The sequence below is a fragment of the Bicyclus anynana genome, chromosome 17, assembly GCF_947172395.1.
Source record: "Bicyclus anynana chromosome 17, ilBicAnyn1.1, whole genome shotgun sequence".
NCBI classification, from domain to species: Eukaryota; Metazoa; Arthropoda; class Insecta; order Lepidoptera; family Nymphalidae; genus Bicyclus; species Bicyclus anynana.
This window is the reverse complement of record NC_069099.1, coordinates 12,641,371-12,661,251: the sequence shown is the minus strand read 5'-3', so window position 1 is coordinate 12,661,251 and position 19,881 is coordinate 12,641,371. Positions and strand designations below refer to the sequence as shown.

General features: G+C 42.9%; 1 protein-coding gene and 4 non-coding genes across 7 annotated transcripts in view; 1 reads left to right on the top strand and 4 right to left on the bottom strand.

Moving 5' to 3' along the window:
• Nucleotides 1–624: 624 nt before the first annotated feature.
• Nucleotides 625–19,881, bottom strand: part of LOC112046380 (probable ATP-dependent RNA helicase DHX34) — a 36,311-nt gene continuing 17,054 nt past the window's right edge. For 2 of the 3 annotated variants that reach the window (XM_024083011.2, XM_052886524.1), the window contains 8 exons: nt 11,103–11,200; nt 9,942–10,149; nt 6,463–6,525; nt 4,760–4,938; nt 4,186–4,296; nt 3,494–3,615; nt 1,903–2,185; nt 625–914 (listed from right to left, as the gene is read on the bottom strand). In XM_024083011.2, the coding sequence (XP_023938779.1) occupies nt 635–914; nt 1,903–2,185; nt 3,494–3,615; nt 4,186–4,296; nt 4,760–4,938; nt 6,463–6,525; nt 9,942–10,149; nt 11,103–11,200 (1,344 nt within the window). In that variant the 3' untranslated portion in view covers nt 625–634. The remainder of the gene's footprint in view (nt 915–1,902; nt 2,186–3,493; nt 3,616–4,185; nt 4,297–4,759; nt 4,939–6,462; nt 6,526–9,941; nt 10,150–11,102; nt 11,201–19,881) is intronic. The other variant, XM_052886523.1, reaches the window with a different exon arrangement.
• Nucleotides 7,807–7,878, top strand: Trnaw-cca (transfer RNA tryptophan (anticodon CCA)). Its single transcript has one exon. It is a non-coding gene; the product is annotated as a tRNA-Trp (tRNA).
• LOC112046407 (5S ribosomal RNA) lies at nt 10,466–10,584 on the bottom strand. The gene has a single exon (XR_002886881.1). It is a non-coding gene; the product is annotated as a 5S ribosomal RNA (ribosomal RNA).
• On the bottom strand, nt 18,816–18,977 carry LOC112046400 (U1 spliceosomal RNA). The gene has a single exon (XR_002886875.1). It is a non-coding gene; the product is annotated as a U1 spliceosomal RNA (small nuclear RNA).
• LOC112046394 (5S ribosomal RNA) lies at nt 19,437–19,555 on the bottom strand. The gene has a single exon (XR_002886870.1). It is a non-coding gene; the product is annotated as a 5S ribosomal RNA (ribosomal RNA).

The following is a 19,881-nucleotide window of genomic DNA, read 5'->3' as shown; positions in this document are numbered from 1 at the left end:
TATTTGAAAATTACTTCATGCTTTGTATTTTTCATGAAAACATTTTCCAGCGATGCATCTTAAAGTTTTACCAAAATCGGTTCAGTTACAAGAACCGAAAAATCATCATTATCATCATCATCATCATCATATCAGCCGATGGACGTCCACTGCAGGACATAGGCCTTTTGTAGGGACTTCCAAACGCACCTTCGCACAGCGAATCCCTGCGACTCGCTTGATGTCGTCAGTCCATCTGGTGGGGGTTCGGCCAACACTGCGCTTACTAGGGCGGGGTCGCCATTCCAGCACTTTGGGACCCCAACATCCTTCGGCTCTTCGAACGATGTGCCCCGCCTATTGCCACTTCAGCTTCGCAACTCGTTGAGCTATGTCGGTGACTTTGGTTCTTCTGCGGATCTCCTCATTTCTGATTCGATCACGCAGAGATACCCCTAACATAGCTCGTTCCATCGCCCGCTGTGTGACTCTGAGCCTTCTTATGAGGCCCATAGTTAGCGACCAAGTTCCGCCTATAATTAGAAATAATGAAATTGGGGGTGATCAATCGAATATTTTTGATAATGATTTTTTTATAACACTAACTTTGTCGCATAATAACAGGTTACAAATAAAACAATAACAAACAATTAAATCACTTTATTTTGCATGCCTTTTTATGTTTTAATATTTCCACAGGAGTCAAATACAAAGTTTCTTCACAAATATCGCACTTATACTCTTTGGTGTTAGGTCTATTATCCTTTCTCACGATCTTCTCTTCTTTCTTCTCCGGTTGAGAGGAGCAGGTGAAGTGAGAGTGCTGTAGCCTTTCGAGAGGAGATAGACATGAGGTGAGTTCGCAGTTCTCACACTTCCACGGCAGACTGTAGGTCTCCTCGTGTAAGTTGTAACTCCATTCTGTGTCTACGACACTGGAAGAAATATTTATTTTATTTATAGTCGAAAGTAATATTACAAAGCTGGTCAAATAGAGTGGCCTATAATAATGATAAAGTAATGATTTATTAAAGTAAAATTATCAAGTTTTTATATACATATAAGTAAATTGCCGGGTGGTTTGGGTAGGCCTGTGCCGGGGATGGGCATTCCCTTTTATTTATATTATTTAATTTTTAACCGAATTCCAAAAAGGAGGCCATTCTATAATTCCGTCATTTATGGACCGATTTTGAAAATTCTTTTTTTTTGATTTTTGGGTTTGATTCCAGAGTGGTCCCATTTTTTTCATGTCAGGATCTGATAATGGAATCCTGAAGAAATCGAGCGGAACTTTCGAAAATTGTAAAGACGGCAAGTGCATTTGTTAGTGGTTTCATAAGGCATTTTAAACCACTACAATTTTATGAAGATCTGGAGTTGGTCTGATGATGGAGCCGAAACACAGACGATGGAACTCGTCAACGATTTACAGCAGTTACCTTTCGTTTGGGCTTGATTAATTTGTATTGATGAGAACTTTCCACCTAGATAGGTTGTGACTGTATTAAGGGTCTGGTGATGAAGACGAGGGAGTTATGCCTTCGATTTGGAGGGCGTCCGGGGCATGCGCCTCCAACTTTTGAGTTGTGTGCATTTTAAGAAATTAAATATCACGTGTCTCAAATGTTGAAGGAAAAACATTATGAGGAAACCTGCATCATCATTTTTTTCATCAATATCAACCCATATTCGGCTCACTACGCACGCAGAGAATTAAGATAATTCTCTGGTATGCAGGTTTCCTCACGATGTTTTCCTTCACCGTTTGAGACACGTGATATTTAAATTCTTAAAATGCACACAACTGAAAAGTTGGAGGTGCATGCCCCGGACCGGATTCGAACCCACACCCTCCGGAATCGGAGGCAGAGGTCATATCCACTGTGCTATCACAGCTCTTTAAGAAGAAGAAATACATACCAGTTATAAACAACATTATCGGTAACATAGACTCCTCCTTTCTTCTCATGTGCACGGCATTCGAAACCCTGTTCAAAGGGATTAGGGTCTACATTCGGATGCGGCTCATCAGACCCCACGTACAAGACCTTAAGGTCTCCCGGCAACAGCCGCTTGATGGTGTAGCATACGTCACTGTTCATGTACGATGTGACGTCACACGATAAATCGTATTGGAGCTCGTCGTAGGGAGGTTGTTTGGTTTTCTGGAGTTCGGAGTCGACGGATTTATTTGGATTCGCATCTGGAAATTAATAATGGGGATGACGACAATATTAACTAATTAATATATAAAAAAAAAAACAAAGATTAAGGATGTTTGTAAAATAAGTAAGATAAACTTAAAATCAATTAATTTTTTTAACGTAATTACATAACATTTTTAATTTCCCTACATTCAATATGACACTTATCATTGTATGAAGTATAAACATAAACGCACAGATAACAAAGATATCTGTAATTTTGATTGAATGCCCATTCAAATCTAGCGTTCTTACAAATCTACGACGTCATTCCTTCGTGCTATTTACTATGGAGCGTTTTTAGCGACCCATGCGCTGCAAATGTGACCCTTTAAATCCCTGTAGCTCCGAAAGTAATGATCGCAGATACCCTGTTACTTCTACAAAATTGCTTTACTATTATCATACTTTTATTTATACAACCAACGGTCCCGGTCGGTTTGACTAATTTTCTACCCCTATACTATTCTACTCCCACCCTACACTACCCCCACCTACCAAGCTATGCTACCCGTACCCAACCCTACCCCTATCCTATCCCTACCCTAAAAAAAAAAAAACAAAAAACACAACTCTGCGTAAAACCATTATCGTACTTCAAGGTATATTTCAAAAAAATAATTAGGCAAAACGGTTCAGCCGTTCTCGAGATTTTTTTTTAAATATGACCAATATTCCCATTCCCCTCCGACTAGTTGGGAAAGACTGTGCTAGGAGTGGGTACGACAATAGACCAACGGGCGGAGATCGAACCACCCATAGGTGATGAATACGACCACTCTAACCGATGAGCTATTGAGATTTGCGCTTAGCAACACATTTCATACATTCATTTTTACAATAAAAAGGAGATGGTCCATTTCAGGTCCAATCCTGTACCCCGTATCATTAAAATTAAAAAAATACAAGGATCTTATTAAAATTTATTAAAGTGAATAAATGTAACTAAATAAAAAGAAATAAATAAAATTCAAACTAAGTTTTTGAGTTATATCAAGATGGCGCCCTTAGAGCAACTATGACATGACAATGACAGCAAACGTCAAATCGATTACTGTATTGAAAACGTCATCAATCCGCCATTATTACCCTTAATAGTGTTGTATTTCTTGGGAGATAATCGACGATTATTTTGAAATAATTAAAATAAATTCGTAGATTTGTATAATCAAAAATAGTTTGAAAAATATTTTCTTTTATTTCCGCTAGGGTACAATGACTGGACCTGGGCTCCATACAATTTTGGACCATCTCCTTAAAAAAAAAACTGTCATCATCCCTATTGTTATAAAGTGTCGATATTTTACCTGAAAGTCTTCGATTGATCAACGCGTCCCACCTCTGTCGCAGTTTGATCGCCTTCATCAACAAATTCAAGCCAGTTTCAGGATACGGGAACTCCAAAAGCAGCCATGAATCGCAAACCAACCTGAAAGAAATGACATTGGATAGAAACGAATAGCAACCCATGGATTCATCACGCGGGTCCATCGCGTGGCAGAGACAAAAACTCCGAGCAGAGTCCCGGACTTGTGACCAATGGATGTAGGGTTAAGGAATTCCTTGACAATCGATCAACACTCCCCTTCTCTGCAACGTGTTGTTCTCCCTGCCTAGCTAAATTTGGTAAGATCCTATTAGAGCAGCTTTAGATACCCGTTCTAATATAGAAGGTGGTAGAATCTTTACAAATAGTCGACTGACGTATCAAAAGTGCTTGTAAACAGAGCATACTTGAAATAAATGAATTTTGAACTTAGTTCTACGGCGTACAGACTAACCATTTTTATATAAACATATTTTTAGTTAGTTCATTTGTTAGGTTATAATAGACCCCAGCAATTGAGTAGAACCAGAATAACAGCCAGTAAAGGAATACGATGAGTCGTAATAGCCCAGTGGACATGACCGATTTGGAGGTGGACTATTCGCCTAACCCCTCTCACTCGTGCTCAGCAATGAGCTGAATATGGGATGATAGTAATAAAGTTAAACCAACCTAGTAAACCCAACGTTGGTGTCGATGGAATGTGCTAGAAGTAGCAAAGTCTGTGCTGCCGGCATTCGCATAGAGTTTACTATGTAAGGTTTCGTCGTCTCCAACAATGATCTGAAATATAAAAATATCAATATTATCAATTTTTTTAATTATTTACAAGTTAGCCCTTGACTACAAATTCACCTGATGGTAAGTGATGATGCAATCTAAGATGGAAGCGGGCTAATTTGTGGAGGTTTGAAATCCCGAATCAAAAATCAAAACTAATGTTTGTAAAAACCAAAACTGATGCGGATTTTCATCCTTTTTCTAACAAGTAAGCCCGCTTCAATCTTAGATTGCATCATCACTTACCATCAGGTGAGATTGTAGTCAAGGGCTAACTTGTAAAGAATAAAAAAAAATTAAGCAACTGTAATCAACGTGTCGCAAAATAACACCCAAGGTATGAGACCTTTTGCTGTTTGATGGTTTTGACAAACCGACTTTACAGACAATTAAATTTATTAAAGTATAATTTCTTATGTGATGATAAACCGCTTCGTAACGTAACGCGTTACGGCGCCAAACTCACAGGTAGCACAGCAGCTGGTGTTTGGAAGACAGCGGCAACTTGCTCTTGTACCCTGGCGGGTGGTCCTGTATCTCTGCCTCCGTCAGCTGTAACAGCTTGGATTGCTTGCCGAAGTACGAAGTAGGGTGCAGAAAGACAAAAGGCTTGCTCCACGTGTGGTACAGCTGATCTGACACCGACTGGAATAAACAAATGTAAATTGTTATCGCCGCGTTGCAACGGCTTGCGGTACGGACGGCTTTAGTGTGCTCGTGGCGTTCGAGCCGTCCACATCTCTTGTTGTGTAATTCTTTACGGGTTATTTGGAATAGGCGGGGAGAGTGACTTGAGTGGAAAAGGGGAGTGTTTGTGAACAGTCAAAGGATCCTTTAACCCTACACACAACGTTCACAAGTGCGTGACTTCACTCAAGGTCATTCTCTGCCATTCTAGGGTCTTATTTTGGTTACAGTTTGATTTGTTAATAAGTTGACCTGACAAATGTTGTGAATCATAACCTTTGTTCGACATTAGTTTTCTAACTTTTGTAATCACTTCTGAGTCAGCTAAAAAAATTAAAAAAATATTTGGAAAATTCGAAAAATCTAATTTTATTTAACACTAGCCGACGCCCCGCGTAGGTTCTAGAATACGGGGATTGAGCATAGCATATTATATCGGTTCAGTAGATGTAGAGATTACCCCCTACAACACCACAAATTTCACCTCTTTGAGGTTGTACCTCCCAAGTGTGGAGGACGTGGCTTTTGAACGCCAAGAACCTCCATAATCGTCTCCACAATCTCAGAAATCATTTTTTCAATAACATCTGTATCTTGGTTGCAATACGGTGACCTTTTTGGGGAAACCGAGGGTTTTGTCTGTCCAATTTTAGACGAAGTTATAAAGACGAGAAACTACCGAAAACATATTATGAAAGATGGCACTCTAGACAGCTATCGAGCGTGTCGTCGTCCTGGTGAGTCCCTCAGGCATAGTGTCCGGGTGTTCTCACCTTGCTAACGGCGAATACTTGCATAGGCATAATCAAGTAGCTAAGATAATCCACTAGCTTGCTCTTCAGTTTAGCCTTATCGATTCTGAGATGCCTTACTATAGGTACGACCCAGCGTCTGTTCTTAAAAATAGCAGTGCATTTCTCTACTGGGACCGAACGATTATCACTGACAGGTATACTGTAGCCAATAGACCTGATATAGTGATAGACGATCGGTAAAAAATAATTATAAAGGTAGAAAACTCATGTAATTTCAAACTTTTGGTATCTAACACTTCAATTTTATTTATATGCATTGATAATATTGATAATAATAGTTTAAAAAATATGTCTAACTAGCGGACGCCCGCGACCTCGTCCGCGTGAAAATCGATATAAACTTTCAACCCCTATTTCATCCCCTCACAGGTCGAAATTTTAAAAACGCTAGAACAAATGTTTAATTATGTTTTATCAAGTGCTTAAATATGAAGCTTCATGGTTTTATCTTTTAAAATTAAGAAATCCCATACAAACTCTCAACCTCTATTTCAACCTCTTCATCCCTTTTTTTCGCAATAAAAGGTAGCCTATGTCCTTTCTCAGGGTTTAAAGATTGTCTGTGTCAAATTTCATCTAAATCGGTTGAGAGGTTTAAGCGGAAAAGCGTAACAGACAGACAGACAGAGTTACTTTCCCATTTATAATATTAAAGTAGGGATTATACCTTGCAATGGTTGAACTCATCAGCTACGGCTACTTGAGGATACAGAGCCCTGCAGAGGACTACCTGAAAAATAATTATATTGGATCTGAATTAATTTCGGTTCAGCCATTCCAGAGATTAGTCCGGACAAAAATTAATTTATTTCAATTAGGCTTAGTTTACAAGCACTTTTAAAATGTCAGGTTTAATAGTAGTTGAAAATTTAAAATTAAAGTTACGAAGGTTCCAAATGCGCCTTGGTCCGAGAAGAGCCCACAACAAACCCAGCCAAGATTTTTTTTTTTGTTTACCACCAATTGACAAACTTATTTAAAACTAAGCACACAGACGTATAATACAGTTTAACACCAAGCTTTTTTATCATGTATATAATCATTATCACTATAATAAGACTTTCCTAAACAGAAATACAAACAGACAAAATTTTTAAAAAAGCTTAATTATGTTTTAGTGTCGTGTAAATAGCTATAAGCACTTGAAAATACAGTTAATTTAAAATCCCAGGAAACCTCAATTTTATTTATATGTTTTGTGATTTAAGTAGTTTTTAAATCCCTTTTAGTTCACAAGTTATTGAATGTACCTACTTGTACCAAATAAGTCTATACGGCGTCCAAGTTGAAGAGTTGAAATTGTTTGCAATTTTTAAAATTAGCTGAGCTGATTTGTAGGTTTGCGCCCATATTCTTTGATTCATAGATTTAATATGTGTTTATTGATATACGTATCTATACTAATATTATAAAGCGAAGAGTTTGTTTGTTTGTTTGATTGAACGCGCTAATCTCAGGAACTACTGGTCCGATTTGAAAAATTCTTTCAGTGTTAGATAGCCCATTTATCGAGGAAGGCTATAGGTTATATTTTATCCCCGTATTCCTACGGGAACGGGAACCACGCGGGTAAAACCGCGCGGCGTCTACTAGTTAAATATATCGAAAAGGGTCCATGTTGGATATTCTATACATACATCTCACAAATATAAAATATCTAATAACATATTTAGATTAATTTTAAAATAAATAACATAGAATTTACATTCGAAGGGTAATTAACACCAAAATGTTGTCCATTTTCCAAGATGTACAAAATGTTTGGAAAATGGACATCTTATATTTTCAGACATGTGCCGAAATTGCATATTCAATTAATTTTTATCTAGTTATGGCACAATTTGAACTTTAATTTCTGTGACATAGAGTATAGATAACTCCTTGATATTTTATGTGATTAAGTATCTTTATCTTTTATCTATATACCGTATTAAACACTTTCACTTTATGATAATTTGGTATGGCATTGATTGTCAGTTATCCAGCCGTGTATTTGGGCGATTAGTTCATCGACTCCGTGGCGCAACGGTAGCGCGTCTGACTCCAGATCAGAAGGTTGCGTGTTCAAATCACGTCGGGGTCAACAAAAGCTTTTTTATTTTTTTTTTATTTTTAAATAAAAAAAGGTTTTTCTGTTACATATTAACTGAAATTTAATATACCTAGTAAGACGAATGTTACTTACTAATTACCTAGTATATTTAATAGTATCTATTTGGGATATCTATACTTGCAGTCTAGTTGACACTTTTTTAATGGTCTTATAATTATTAAATATTTTTTTGAAAATACGAGCCAAAACGCCTGTCGGCCATGATGGTCTATATTTCAACTGTTTCATGACGTCGCGTTAACAAATACTTTAAAAACGGAGCGTTTGACAAAAATATTAATTAATATCGATATAGGTATATCGGACCAATACTGTCTAAATTAAATTTGTTATGAGTCAACTACCTTCATCTTGTTTTAAGTTGAATAAAGACATACAAGACTCCCTCTTTTGTCTGGTAATAAAATATATATAAAATGGATTTCTGTCACTTCAATTTATACTTTAACCCGCACACAAGAACTTGGTTCCAAAAAAATCTTGACTTTAGCATAGTAAGATCACTTCCATTACTAACTCTGGAGCCGTAGATCTACTGCCTGTATTTCATATTTTGGTCGATATCAAGAACAAATCAGTTGACAAAAAGGCACCTACATACTATATGATATTCACCAGTAAGCACCGGTGTATCCTCAGAATACCGAAAACACCAGAGTCCATGTCGTCATCTATACTAATATTATAAAAAGGAAAACTTTGTTTGTTTGTTTGTTTGTTTGTAATGGATAGGCCTATAAACTACAGGACTGATTTTAAAAATTCTTTCACCATTCAAAAGCTACGTTATTCATAAGTAACTAAAGCTAAATTTTATTTTGGAAAAAAGTAAGGTTCCGTAAGATATTTGGGTTTTTCGGACACAAGGTGTAAAAAATCAACCAGAAATGTTACTTATTTTGCGTACGCTGCCTATTAAACCTACAACCGCTTAGCATAAATCAACCTGTCATACCTACTCATCTGTTACCCTAGTACTTTGACGCTTGCGATATGTGACGATAGGCGTTAAGTTTCTATTTCTGTCAGCTCACTCTACTGTAAGCGGCATAGAAGAACTTTGTTCCAAAAAATCTTATCTTTAGTATAATAAGGTCCTGTCCACTGCTAGCATTGGAGCCGTTGATCAGGGCGCGTATTATGTAAGCGTCGTTCGTCATACGGAAGTGGGTGTCTCGGATGTCGATCACTTCGTCATCGTTGCACGTCTCGTCAAAAATTTCTCAGTAGTCGACCTTCGAGCCGCTTAGCATTCAAAATTCAAAATTCAAAATCCATTTATTTCAAGTAGGCTCAGTTTACAAGCACTTTTGACACGTCAGTTGACTATTTGTAAAGATTCTACCACCGGTTCGGAAGGCAGGTTCTGCTGAGAAGATACCGGCAAGAAACTCAACAGTTGCTCTTTTGAAAAAGTCATACAGTATTACAATTTACATTTGATAACAATTAAATTACAATTTCTTATAGTTCTATTTCCTGTGTGAAGGTGGAAGCTGATCCAATGGCCTCCAAGCACCTTTGTCGTTAAGGAACTCATCAATAGTGTAGTAACCTCGACTAAGTAAATGTTTTTTAACACATTGCTTAAAGTTGTGCATTGGCAAGTCCATCACAGTCTTGGGGATCTTGTTATAGAAGAGTACACCCAAACCCACAAAAGATTTTTTAACTCTTTGGAGACGATATGCAGAAATAACTAACTTATGCCCGTGTCTAGTAAGACGTGAGTTTAAATCTCCTTTTCGTTTGTACAAATTAATATTTTGTCTTACATAAACTATACTGTTATATATATACTGACAGGCTACTGTTAAAATGCCTATTTCTTTAAACTTTTGACGAAGGGACTCGCGTGATTTTAGTTGATATATTGCTCGAATTGCTCTTTTTTTTTTTTTTGCTCTTTTTGCTCTTTATTCGACCTGTTATACTCCTCTGTTACCCTAGTACTTTGACGCTTGCGATATGTGACGGTTTCGGCCATTTTACAGTGTAGGCATATTAAAGAACTTTGTTCCAAAAAATCTTACCTTTAGCATGATAAGATCCCGTCCACTATTAGCACTGGAGCCGTTGATCAGGGAGCGTATTCTGTTAGCATCGTTCGTCATACGGAACTCGATGTCTCGGATGTCCATCACTTCGTCGTCGTTGTCTTTCTCGTCGACTATTTCCCAAGAGTCGACCTTCAACCGCTTACGGCGTTTGGAGTCGTCGGCGGCTTTTTGTTTGTATTGTCTGAAATTTTATTTATGTAACGGTATAAGTCTTAACTAAGAAATTGTTGTGTAGTCTCCCACGATTTTTACCAAAGTAAAACTGGCCTGTTATCTTTTCGTTTTTATAAATTCAAAGACTAGAATAAGGCACAATCTAAAAAGTAGAATTGCGACAAATAGGCATTTGACACTGACTTTTGTGCACCATTGTTTGGACTGTTTGCGGTATCTAAGTGAAAAGTCCTAAATAATGTTGGTTAGGTAGGTTTTGCCAAGCTTTCTAATTTAGCACGAAAGTTAATAAATGTAAAACACCAGTGTTAAAAAAATCAAAAAGCCAACATCACGCGGTGTTCCCAGGCGGTCACCCATCCAAGTACTGACCGCGCCCGATGTTGCTTAACTTCGGTGATCGGACGAGAACCGGTGTATTCAACATGGTATGGACGTTGGCAACATATAAGTTGAATTTTTGAACTAGTATCTTAGTTATTCTTAGTTAACCGACTTCCAAAAAGGAGGAGGTTCTACGTTCGGCTGTATGTATGTTTTTTTATAATTTCCAGTTCTCTATTTGAGTATTATTAAAAGGATAAAGTATATGGGAAAAAAACTAGTATCAATTAAATTCGCACCCACATGTTTGAGCTACTTTTTCGAGTGTTTATAATATTTTGCTTCCTCTACTAATTCATCTGGCTGTCACACACATAAATTGTTTTTTTTTATAGCCAGTTGTAAGAATTCCCATGTCGCGTTTTGAAAGATAAATGTACTGATGCTGATTTTTATTTCTGAAAATCGACTATTTCAAAATTCGAAATTTCGAAATAGCCGCTTTTCACAAAAAACAAGACAAAAATATATTCGTAATTTAATTTATTCGTAACATTCTTCGTAGCGCTAATGCTTTGCCTTATTTCTAAATCGTCACTAGGTTTCTTTCTACTTACTAAGTTCCTTAAGTCTTACCTTCTCATATCTTTCAGCTGTTTGATTTGGCCGTGCCGTAAGGACCTTTCAGCCGAAGACATCGTTTCAGGCTCTGGAGCCTCCATCATGTTGTTATCCTGTAAGTACATTTACGCAAGTTACATTTTATTGAAGTACTAGCGGACGCGAATTCAGCTTTTCACAAATCCCGCGGGAACCATGGATTTTTCCGGGATGAAAAGTAAAAAGTCTATGTGTTAATCCACAGTAAAATCTATTTCCATTCCAAATTTCAGCCAAATCGCTTCAGTAGCCGCAGTGTAAAGGAGGAACAAACATACTTACATACTTACACACTTACAATCTTACACACAAACTTTCTCACTCCGATCTTGGCAGCCGTCCCGTGCGGTCGTCTGTCCTCGCCTATGCAGGTTTTCGATCCCACGGTGGAGGCCACCAATATTGGTTCTTCTTTTGAGAGGGTGCTAGTTTTTCTAGTACTGTCTTGACCACCGATTTCGTTGTGCTGTGTTGTGTTGTGTTCTGCGTTGTTCTAGTGTAGTTAAGTGGTTCCGGTCCGTGAGTACACTAGAATAAGAGTAGGTACACCCACGTCACCTAAAGGCGTGGACCACTAGGGCCACACAGTAGGTACTCACCTCCCCGCCCCGGTGGGGAGGCCCTGTTAGTTCCGGGGTCCACTATGGACCCCAACTCCGTTCCGCCGCCGTACTTGGAGGCCCTCTTCAAGGACCTCCGAGTTAAATTTCCAGGCTATCTGGAAAGTTTTATGTCTTCGCAACCGATTGCGTCTCAAACCGTGACTTTGACTCAAAGCCAACCCCAAGCAGGTAGTCCCCTTCCGGGAAATGCCGCCGCGTCCCCCGTTATCCCCGCAACCCCCGCGCCACTCGTGACCCAGCGCCACGTGCTACCTGCTCAGGTAGTGCGCCCGCCGCTGGGCAGCCAATCCGCGGCCCGCGACCCACGTGTCTCGGCCTCGGGTCGCCCGGCAACACCGATTCCGTCCGTAGGGCCTAGCGCGCCTAACGCGCTCCCCGGGCCCTCAGCCCACCCAAAGGGCACTTTGCCACCCTCCCGCGAATCTATGACTCGCACTCCGACCAACACGGTCCATAGGCCTTCCGCCATGGACATTTGCGATATCCCAGAGTCGCAGGGCTCACCGGCTCCAGTTGACGATGGCTTCACCGTCGTCGTAAGTAATCGAAAACGGCGAAAGGCTACTAAAACCGACGCTCAGCCCACTACCACTAGCAAGGTCACTGTGACCGAGAGCCAAGCTCGGTCACAAACCTTATCCGATTCAGACTCCGAAAGTGAGGACTCTCCTATGGAGGAACCTCGCAAGGAGAAGATCCCCCCAATGTTTATTAGGGACAAGGACGCATGGGCAAACAAAATTGTCCCCATGCTAATAAAAAACAATATCCCTATTCCAAACGCCCAGCTTACCACCTTAGGTATTCGTGCGGAATGCGAGTCATCCGGTGACCATAGGCGTCTGACAGCTTTATTGAGGTCAAACTCAATAGGCTATCACACTTACGCTCTGAGCGATGAGCGAGTCCTCCGCGTAGTAGTCCGCGGTCTCCCCAAGGAGCTTGATACTGAGCTCATCAAAGCCGACCTGCTTAAACAGGATCTCCCCGTCCAGGAGGTACACCGAATGTACCGATCACGCTCAAAAGAGCCGCTAGACCTCTGTCTAGTGATCCTCGAGCTCTCTCCTGAGGGCAAGAGGATATACAACTTGAAGGCGATATGCCACCTCTCTGGCCTCTCCTTTGAGAAGCCCAACAACCGTGGCCGCATAGGTCAATGTCATAGATGCCAGACCTATGGACACTCTCAAAGGAATTGTTTTGCCCGTCCCAGGTGCGTTAAGTGCCTGGGAGATCACGGCACGATAGATTGTCCCCGCAAGGAACGGATCGCTGAAATGCCCCCAAGCTGCGTGCTGTGCGGCGAAGCCGGCCATCCCGCGAACTATCGCGGATGCCGGAAGGCCCCACAGCCAGGCAAGCGAAGGGGCAGGGCAGCGGGCCGCAAACCGGCGGCACCCAAAAAGCCCGCTCACAGGTTTGTTCCAGCGCCGGTGCCTACCACCAACGCTTGGAACAAGCCATTGTACGGAGCGCCTAACGCTCCTAGTGCGGCACCGGCTTCTCCGGTCGCCAAACAGCCCCCGAGGGCCGCTCCTGCGGCCCAACCCTCTCTCTCGGCCACTCAAGCCTCGTCCAAACCTTCATACGCGACTCACTCCTTCTCGGATGTATTCCGTATGGAAGAATACGATCTCTTCATTGAGAAATATAAAGTAGACCCCCTAAGGGCAATAGGCGAGCACAGTATCATGCTCCGCGCGATCGAAAACTATAAAAATTTTCTAAATGGCTCACAACGGTAGATTAAAACCACATTCCCTGACTGTCGGCTTCTTCAATGCAGACGGGCTCACCGATAAATTACTCGAGGTCCGCGAATGGATAAGCGACCACAAACCGGACATCTTTCTGGTGCAAGAGACCTTCTTGAAACCTAGCCTTCGCGATCCCAAAATAGGGAATTACCTAATGATTAGAAACGACCGGACCACCCAAAGGAAGGGAGGTACAGCTATATATCACAGAAGGGCTCTTCACTGCACTCCTCTTGATCCTCCCGAGCTTACTAACATGGAAGTCTCAGTATGTCAGGTCAGTATGACCGGCCATCCGCCGATCACACTGGTTTCAGTTTACCAACCCTGCGGTAAACGTCTCTTAGAGAGTGACATTCAGACACTCCTCTCCTTAAGTGACTCCGTCATTTTGGCCGGTGACTTTAACGCAAAACATACAAGTTGGCTCAACGCTTATAATAACACTAGCGGCAACACTCTAAGAAGACTGACTGACCGCGACGATGCTAATTTCATTTTGCTCACCCCCGACAAACCAACACGTTACCCGAGACTGACGGACACACGAAACCAAACTCCGAGCGTACTGGATCTGGCACTCCTAAAGAACATCACTCTTGAAGTGAGTCCTTTGGAGGTGTTCTCGGATCTGGCCTCGGACTCGGACCACAGACCAGTTATACTCCAGCTTGGCCCCCCGCCCTCCACGACCCCCCCGACCAAAACTATAATTAATTACGGGAGACTGTCTGAGCGTCTCAAGTCCTTGGCTTCACAGCAACTAGATCAAATTCCTGACGAGATAGAAACGTTAGGCGAAGCGCTCGCAGCTTCTTCGAACCTAAATGGCCATATTCGCGAAGCAATAAAAGATTGCACCAAGGAGGTCCCTGCCTTCAGCAAGGCCCCCTTGTCGTCGGACCTACGGGCCCTACTAACGGATAGAAACGCACAGCAAAGACGCTACGAATCTGAACCGACCCGACAAAACGCGAGTCTACTTTGGACTCTCGGAAGACGGTGCAAGCGTCGCTTGCGCTGGCGTTATGACAGACAATGGGACGACCGACTGAGAGAGCTCGAGCCATCGCACGTAGCCTTCTACGACGTGGCAAGATATCTCAAAGCCGACCGCCTCGCAGCCACCCCACCTCTCAAACGCCCTGGCCTCCCAAACGCGATCGAGGACATCGATAAGGCCGAATGCCTAGCCGACAGTCTGGAAGCCCAGTGCACTCCAAGCACTACGGCATTTGTAAAATCACACGCGAAAAAAGTGAAGTCCGAACTCACTTCTATCTTATCTCGCCCCCCGGACGGAGTCGAAATTACCCCTACGTCATGCGAGGAAGTCTCTGCGGTTATCAAGGGCTTGCGCAAAAAGAAGGCTCCGGGGCCTGATACGATTAGCAACAAAGCTTTAAAGCTTCTCCCGGTCCAGATAATCAACCTCCTGGTGAACATCTTCAATGTTCTTCTAGCTCACTGCGCCTTCCCAGACGCATGGAAAGAAGCCACGGTCATTGGCATCCACAAGCCGGGTAAACCCCGCGACCTCCCGACTAGCTACCGCCCAATTAGTCTTCTCAACACCATTGGCAAGGTGTATGAGATAATCATTTTGAATCGTCTCAAAGCCATTTGCGATGAAAAGCAACTTCTCATCAAACAACAGTTTGGATTTCGATGTAAACACTCATGTGTTCATCAAGTGCACCGCCTCACGGAGCACATTCTAACCGGTTTTAATACATTTCACAACCCCATCGCCACCGGGGCGCTCTTCTTTGACGTAGCTAAAGCGTTTGACCGCGTCTGGCACGAAGGCTTGATATTCAAACTAAACCGTTTCGGCGTACCAAACAAAATGGTACGCTTACTACACAGCTTTCTGTCCAACCGCACCTTCAGGTACCGTATAGACGGCACTCTCTCTTCACCCAGACAGATTCGCGCAGGAGTCCCTCAGGGCTCCGTGCTCTCCCCGCTTTTATACTCGCTCTTCACAAGCGACATTCCCACCGACCACCCGGGCGTACACGTCGCCCAGTTTGCGGACGACACCGCACTGTACGCGACGGCAGTAAACCGGGTCCACATTAGAGCCCGCCTCCAGAAGGCGGTAAACATTATAGGTAAATGGTTCCGCCTTTGGCGTATAGAAGTCAACCCAGAGAAAAGCGCAGCCGTGCTTTTCACCGGCAAAGCGGTCTCCCGTCTCAAGTCCGGACTCAAAGAAGTCTCCCTTTACGGAGCACCCATCCCCTGGCAACGTACTGCCAAGTACCTAGGCGTTACCTTCGATAACCGCATGAGCTTCTCCATGCACGTTAACAAAGCGAGAAAAAAGGCCGCATACGTAATGCACCGCCTTTACGCTATGATAAATAAGAAAAGTAAATTGTCCCTCCGCTCAAAGCTAACGCTTTATAAAACTACGATCCGTCCGATCTTAACCTACGCTAGTGTAGTGTTTGCCCACCGTCCCAAAGCGACCCTTAGGCCGCTTCAAACCCTACAGAATCGTTTTCTGCGTCAAATCACGGGCGCGCCGTGGTTTTTACGCAATAATGACCTCCATAGAGATCTAGAATTACCGACAATAGCTAAGTACATGAAACAGCTCTCTCAAAACTATTTTGACAGAGCTGCCATCCATCCCAACCAACTAGTGGTTGAGGCCTGCAATTACACTCCCAACCTAAACGCTAACTGCAAGCAGAGGCGTCCTAAGAACGTCCTTTACGATCCAGACGATGACATAACAACCGACAATGCTTCCCAGGTAACACAATCACAAGCTACACAGCGTCTTCGCCGGCGAAGACGAGGTCCCCGATATCTAACGTCACCCGGACGTGGGTTTTCTAACTCACGATCTTGGGGGCGTCCGGACTGATTCACTCAGGTCACGGTTACCTCCTCCAGAATGGCCTTCTAAGCCGAGGTCCGAGTCTCATAGGAGACGCCCTTAGAGAGCCGTTCCGTCCTCTATCTTTCTTTCAGCCTTCGGGTCACATCAGGCGATGCTTCTGCGCTCGCCCAACCCCCCCGGTGACGCCGTAGTGGTTCCGCAGGGAGCTATCGGCACCTACTCAGACAGAAAAAAAAAAAAAAAAAACAAACTTTCGCCTTTATAATATTAGGTGTGATATCTTCTTTACCCACGCTTGACTTAGGGAGTAAACTGGTAAATTCGTTACGGAAGTGTAATCGAGCGAGGCGAACGGACGTTCAGAGGGATAGCTAAAGAAATTTTACTTCAGTCGTGCGGTATTCATACTCGTGTTTTTATTACCTACTAGCAGATGTCGCGCGGTTTCATCATCGTGGTTCCCGTTCCCGTAGGAATACGGGGATAAATTAGCACGTTCGCTGCGGCACTGACTTTTCTGTACTTTCCTGTAGTGCGGTTAGAGGTTCTTTGACCTCATACTAAAACTTTTTGGTGCGGTACGAGGTCCATCGACCTCGTAATTCTTGAAGACGCTAGGTGTACGAGGTCAATTGACCTCGTACCGCAACGAACGTGTAATATAGTCATTAGCACTCGAGGATAGTGTAGCTTCCCAACAGTGAATTTTTCAAATCGGTTCAGTAATTTCAGAAAACTAGTGTCCTCCGCGAATATACAGCTTTTACTGGGTTACCAAACACATCCATACAATCCCAGTATATACATCATTTGAGCCAAGTGTCAAGTTAATCCGCACGAGCTGTACTAATACTGGTTCAACACCATCGTCATCAGCCTAGCTTAATGGCCCAACAAGCAAAGACTATACTATTAGATATGTCACTAGTACATCGAAACTGAGGCGAGCAAATGTGCCTAATTGTCGCATAGTAAATAATTAAGACCAAAATAGTGATAGGCCAGCTGGTTTATCTATCTTTTTTTTTCCTGTCTGAGTAGGTGCCGATAGCTCCCTGCGGAACCACTACGGCGTCACCGGGGAGGTTGGGCGAGCGCAGAAGCATCGCCTGATGTGACCCGAAGGCTGAAAGAAAGATAGAGGACGGAACGGCTCTCTAAGGGCGTCTCCTATGAGACTCGGACCTCGGCTTAGAAGGCCATTCTGGAGGAGGTAACCGTGACCTGAGTGAATCAGTCCGGACGCCCCCAAGATCGTGAGTTAGAAAACCCACGTCCGGGTGACGTTAGATATCGGGGACCTCGTCTTCGCCGGCGAAGACGCTGTGTAGCTTGTGATTGTGTTACCTGGGAAGCATTGTCGGTTGTTACGTCATCGTCTGGATCGTAAAGGACGTTCTTAGGACGCCTCTGCTTGCAGTTAGCGTTTAGGTTGGGAGTGTAATTGCAGGCCTCAACCACTAGTTGGTTGGGATGGATGGCAGCTCTGTCAAAATAGTTTTGAGAGAGCTGTTTCATGTACTTAGCTATTGTCGGTAATTCTAGATCTCTATGGAGGTCATTATTGCGTAAAAACCACGGCGCGCCCGTGATTTGACGCAGAAAACGATTCTGTAGGGTTTGAAGCGGCCTAAGGGTCGCTTTGGGACGGTGGGCAAACACTACACTAGCGTAGGTTAAGATCGGACGGATCGTAGTTTTATAAAGCGTTAGCTTTGAGCGGAGGGACAATTTACTTTTCTTATTTATCATAGCGTAAAGGCGGTGCATTACGTATGCGGCCTTTTTTCTCGCTTTGTTAACGTGCATGGAGAAGCTCATGCGGTTATCGAAGGTAACGCCTAGGTACTTGGCAGTACGTTGCCAGGGGATGGGTGCTCCGTAAAGGGAGACTTCTTTGAGTCCGGACTTGAGACGGGAGACCGCTTTGCCGGTGAAAAGCACGGCTGCGCTTTTCTCTGGGTTGACTTCTATACGCCAAAGGCGGAACCATTTACCTATAATGTTTACCGCCTTCTGGAGGCGGGCTCTAATGTGGACCCGGTTTACTGCCGTCGCGTACAGTGCGGTGTCGTCCGCAAACTGGGCGACGTGTACGCCCGGGTGGTCGGTGGGAATGTCGCTTGTGAAGAGCGAGTATAAAAGCGGGGAGAGCACGGAGCCCTGAGGGACTCCTGCGCGAATCTGTCTGGGTGAAGAGAGAGTGCCGTCTATACGGTACCTGAAGGTGCTCCGTAAAGGGAGACTTCTTTGAGTCCGGACTTGAAACGGGAGACCGCTTTGCCAGTGAAAAGCACGGCTGCGCTTTTCTCTGGGTTGACCCAGCTGGTTTATTACTTATTAATTATTATAAATTAATGAATGAAGTTACGCTATACAAAATTATAAATATTAAAACTTTTGTTAGATCTTAAAAGCTTTGAATTAAACTTTGAAATTTGAATTCCGGGGGGGACGGCGCGTACGCAGTCCCCACTACCAAAAATTACGCGTCCGAGTTATCCACATTAGGGATAATCGCAGAGGTCAACCCAGCCGCAGTGCAATGGAAGGGCCTCGCTCTGGGGGAACCGCCTTCTTGATCACGGTGTCCCCTACGCCAGGTAAGTATGCTTTGACACGCCAAGAACGGGGGAGTGATTGCACGCGGCGGAATCTTCAAAGCGCGAGACTAATAATCAGTTACATCGGTTAGGGACATCTAGCGGGAACTGATCAAACTACTTGCAGTTGCGTTCGGTCACATCACTGTACACTGTCCGGGATACGGGCCGTTGGGGGTTTACTTATTAAACGCTAGATGTCAGTTAGTAAACTAATAATCTTTAATAATAAGAAAAAAACGAGTATGTTTTAAACCACACGACTGAGTAAAACTTTTTTAGCTTTCCCTCTCGACGTCCGTTCGCCACACTCGATTACACTTTTCGTAACGAGCTTACTCCTCATATCAAAGTGTGCGTAAAGAAGTTTTACTTCAACATTGATGCGTTAGAAACACAATATATTATGCCTTGATTAATGATCTTTGTTAAAACGAATTCATTAAAACAGAAGTAAAAAAATAAAAGGCCAACATCACGCGGTGTTCCCAGGCGGTCACCCATCCAAGTACTGACCGCGCCCGATGTTGCTTAACTTCGGTGATCGGACGAGAACCGGTGTATTCAACATAGTATGGACGTTGGCGATGTGAGAGTCAAAACAGTTGATTAGAATAGATTACGTAAAATATTTTTGTGTTTTTATAATAAATTGTTTTCTTGTTTGTTTGTATTAATGTGTCTGTGGTATCGAGAATATAGGATTCTTGTAAAAATACAAAACACCATGGTCTTGAGTCCCATACATCTAGCGGCTCAATAGTAAATACGCTTGATGTAATAAGCCCACCTAGTAGGAGGTCGACCAATATTGCGCATTTTGGGTGTGGAGTCGCCATTCTAGCACCTTAGAAGCCCACTAAGCCCATTCCACAATTAAAATATAATAGAAGACGTAACTTTTACATCATC